This window comes from Apis dorsata, unplaced genomic scaffold (genome assembly GCF_000469605.1).
Source record: "Apis dorsata unplaced genomic scaffold, Apis dorsata 1.3 scaffold_579, whole genome shotgun sequence".
Lineage (NCBI taxonomy): Eukaryota > Metazoa > Arthropoda > Insecta > Hymenoptera > Apidae > Apis > Apis dorsata.
The window spans coordinates 119,830-122,296 of record NW_006263788.1 but is presented as its reverse complement, the minus strand read 5'-3'; the positions used below and the strand labels follow the sequence as shown (position 1 = coordinate 122,296).

Here is a 2,467-nt window from a genome sequence, read left to right as displayed (position 1 = left end):
GGTTGCCCCAGAACTTGACCGTCAAGAATTACAACGACAATGACGCTTCCGACAGAAGAAGGATGATCCACTGCACCGAGAATTCTCTCAGCCCGCCGTATATATCACCGAGAACCTTGACCCCAACGTTNGATGTTAACCACCTGCCCCGAGGTCGTGGAGCCGAATCTCACTTGCAACAAGGTGTACGACACCGTTCTACCCTGCCCGGCAGACAGACACGGGGAATCTCGCAGCGCGTTCACCAAGGTGAACCTGACGATCCAGAGGAACGGGTTCGCCGACGATGGCCAGACCTCGCCGCGATCCTCCATATCGCCGGACGATCGTACCGGTTACCAAAGCAGCGTCAGCCCGCCGGGCGTACCGTTGACCTCGACCACCGGCTACAAGTACGCGCCATTCCCCACGGCTAAAATGCCGTATCCTTTCCTGGTCGGTCCCGAGAACGGTCAACCAGGTCTGTTGGAGAACCTCAAGATACCGCAGATCGCGCAACCGCCCAAAGTACCGAGTCCAAAGATACCGAGTTTCCGGCCTGATCTTCCCCCGGTTTACCCGAACCTCCCCTACAATCCGATCTCCGTGTTCCCACCGATGGCCGACGCGCTCGCCAGGCCGAGATTTCTGGCGACGGCCGCGGGGGTGGCCGGCCTTCTACCCCCTTCGTTCGCCGCGTTGACCCTGCCCGCGCAAAACGTATGCGCCAAGTGCAATCTTTCGTTCCGGATGACGTCCGACCTCGTGTACCACATGAGGTCCCACCACAAGAATGAGAACACCGGCGAAGCGGCAAGAAGGAGGAGGGAGGAGAAGCTCAGGTGTCCCGTGTGCGACGAGAGCTTCAGGGAGAGGCATCACCTGACCAGGCACATGACCGCCCACCAGGATAAAGAGAGCGACGCGATCGTTGACCAGGTCGAGGTAAAGAGGCGTGCCACCACCGTTCACACCAAGTGACGACGGAAATCTTCGTCGAGCGAGGACGCGATACTGGCCAGTGGTTATTCGTTCGAGAATTAGATGAGTTTGGATTGCAGGAAATGGGAGAAAAATTGGGAGTAAAGTTTGAAGAAGGATAATGGGAAAAGGATATATTATAAATAAGGTTTGATCGATCTGTTTCCATTTTAATCTTGCCGTTCATCTATGATCGAAGATCGAATGCTCTTCCAATTTTTTATCATACAGTCTCTTGTCATATGTAGCTCGATAAAGCAGGATAACGATACGATAATCTATTCTTACCGTTTAGCTCGTTAACCACGAATATCCACGAGTATTTTGCACTTGCCCCCTTTTTAATCCGACTACTTAACGGGATTAATCGATTACATACATTTTAATATACGTGTACGAAGAAGAAGAAAAAAGAATAATCGCTAGAAGCTTTAACGATTAACCCAAGAGATCATTCTCTTGAAAATGTTAAAGTGATATTCCCTCTCTAGTCAATATTAGGTAGGAGAAATTTGTAAATATATCGATCGTCGATTCGATCCAATCTTTAATCCTTTAGCTTTAACCCCTGTATATCGTAACTCGCTCGAACGAATTCCCTCGAATCCCGATTATCTTCTTCTTCTTTTATTTTTGTTTTTTGCTCGATCATTTTCACCGCGTATTCAAAAGGTTATGCGACATTATCTTTTTCCAGCCAAGAAATAAAACACTTGGGCTCGCGCGCATCGGGAGGGCAGGTGAGCCGAGAGAGGAGGGGGGACAGAACGCGACGTAAGCTGCGTTCATTTGTGTGTTGGGGGTGGCGCGGCAATAAATAGATCGTAAACCGTATCCCGGCTAACACACAAACCGGCGGAGCGCGCATAATGGTAGGAAACAATGAATGCCGTAATCGGAAACAGTGCCGGTTTGTTATCTGCCATTTACACTCCATTTAACTTCAAACAGTGAATCGCTGGTGGCGCGCATTCGCGTTTTAAATACACGCGACCTCCACCCCCGGCTCCACCCCCTCTCCGCGCCCCCAGCTCTGCACCCCCTCCTGGCCGACGTACGGCTCAACATAGGGTTAAACCTGCCGCCACGGAGTGGCTTAATATTGCCCGCAATTGCTTGACTTATCGCCACTTCCATCCTCGGCTTAATGCTCGCTTAATTTCCGCTGAATCGGAATACCCCGGCTCACCTGTGTGTTGCACGTTGTTTTTCCCTTTTGCCGCGATTCAGGGGGATGATTAAGAGTTTATTGGATCGCCGTTGCAACAACAAGGGGCGAAATAAAGGAGAGAAGCAGATGGGATTCAAAAGAGGGATACGACAACAAGCGAGTCGAATAAATCTTTTTAAGGATAAGAATGATACGAACTACGGTACTACAGTATTCTGTACAGCAATAATTGCAGTAGCGTGTATATACATTATATATGTATATCATATATATTATCTCTCGAATATTTCTTTTTCTTTTTTCTTCTCGATTTTCGAAAAGACAAGGAAATCATCC

The 2,467-nt window shown here is 49.2% G+C and overlaps 1 protein-coding gene across 1 annotated transcript; it reads left to right on the top strand.

Moving 5' to 3' along the window:
- Positions 1-2: 2 nt before the first annotated feature.
- LOC102678911 lies at positions 3-1,359 on the top strand (the record flags this gene model as incomplete). Its single annotated transcript, XM_006621079.2, is given in 2 exon segments — positions 3-127; positions 129-1,359. Coding segments are annotated over 2 exon segments (957 nt in total), but the record flags the coding sequence as incomplete, so codon positions are not given.
- Positions 1,360-2,467: the final 1,108 nt, after the last annotated feature.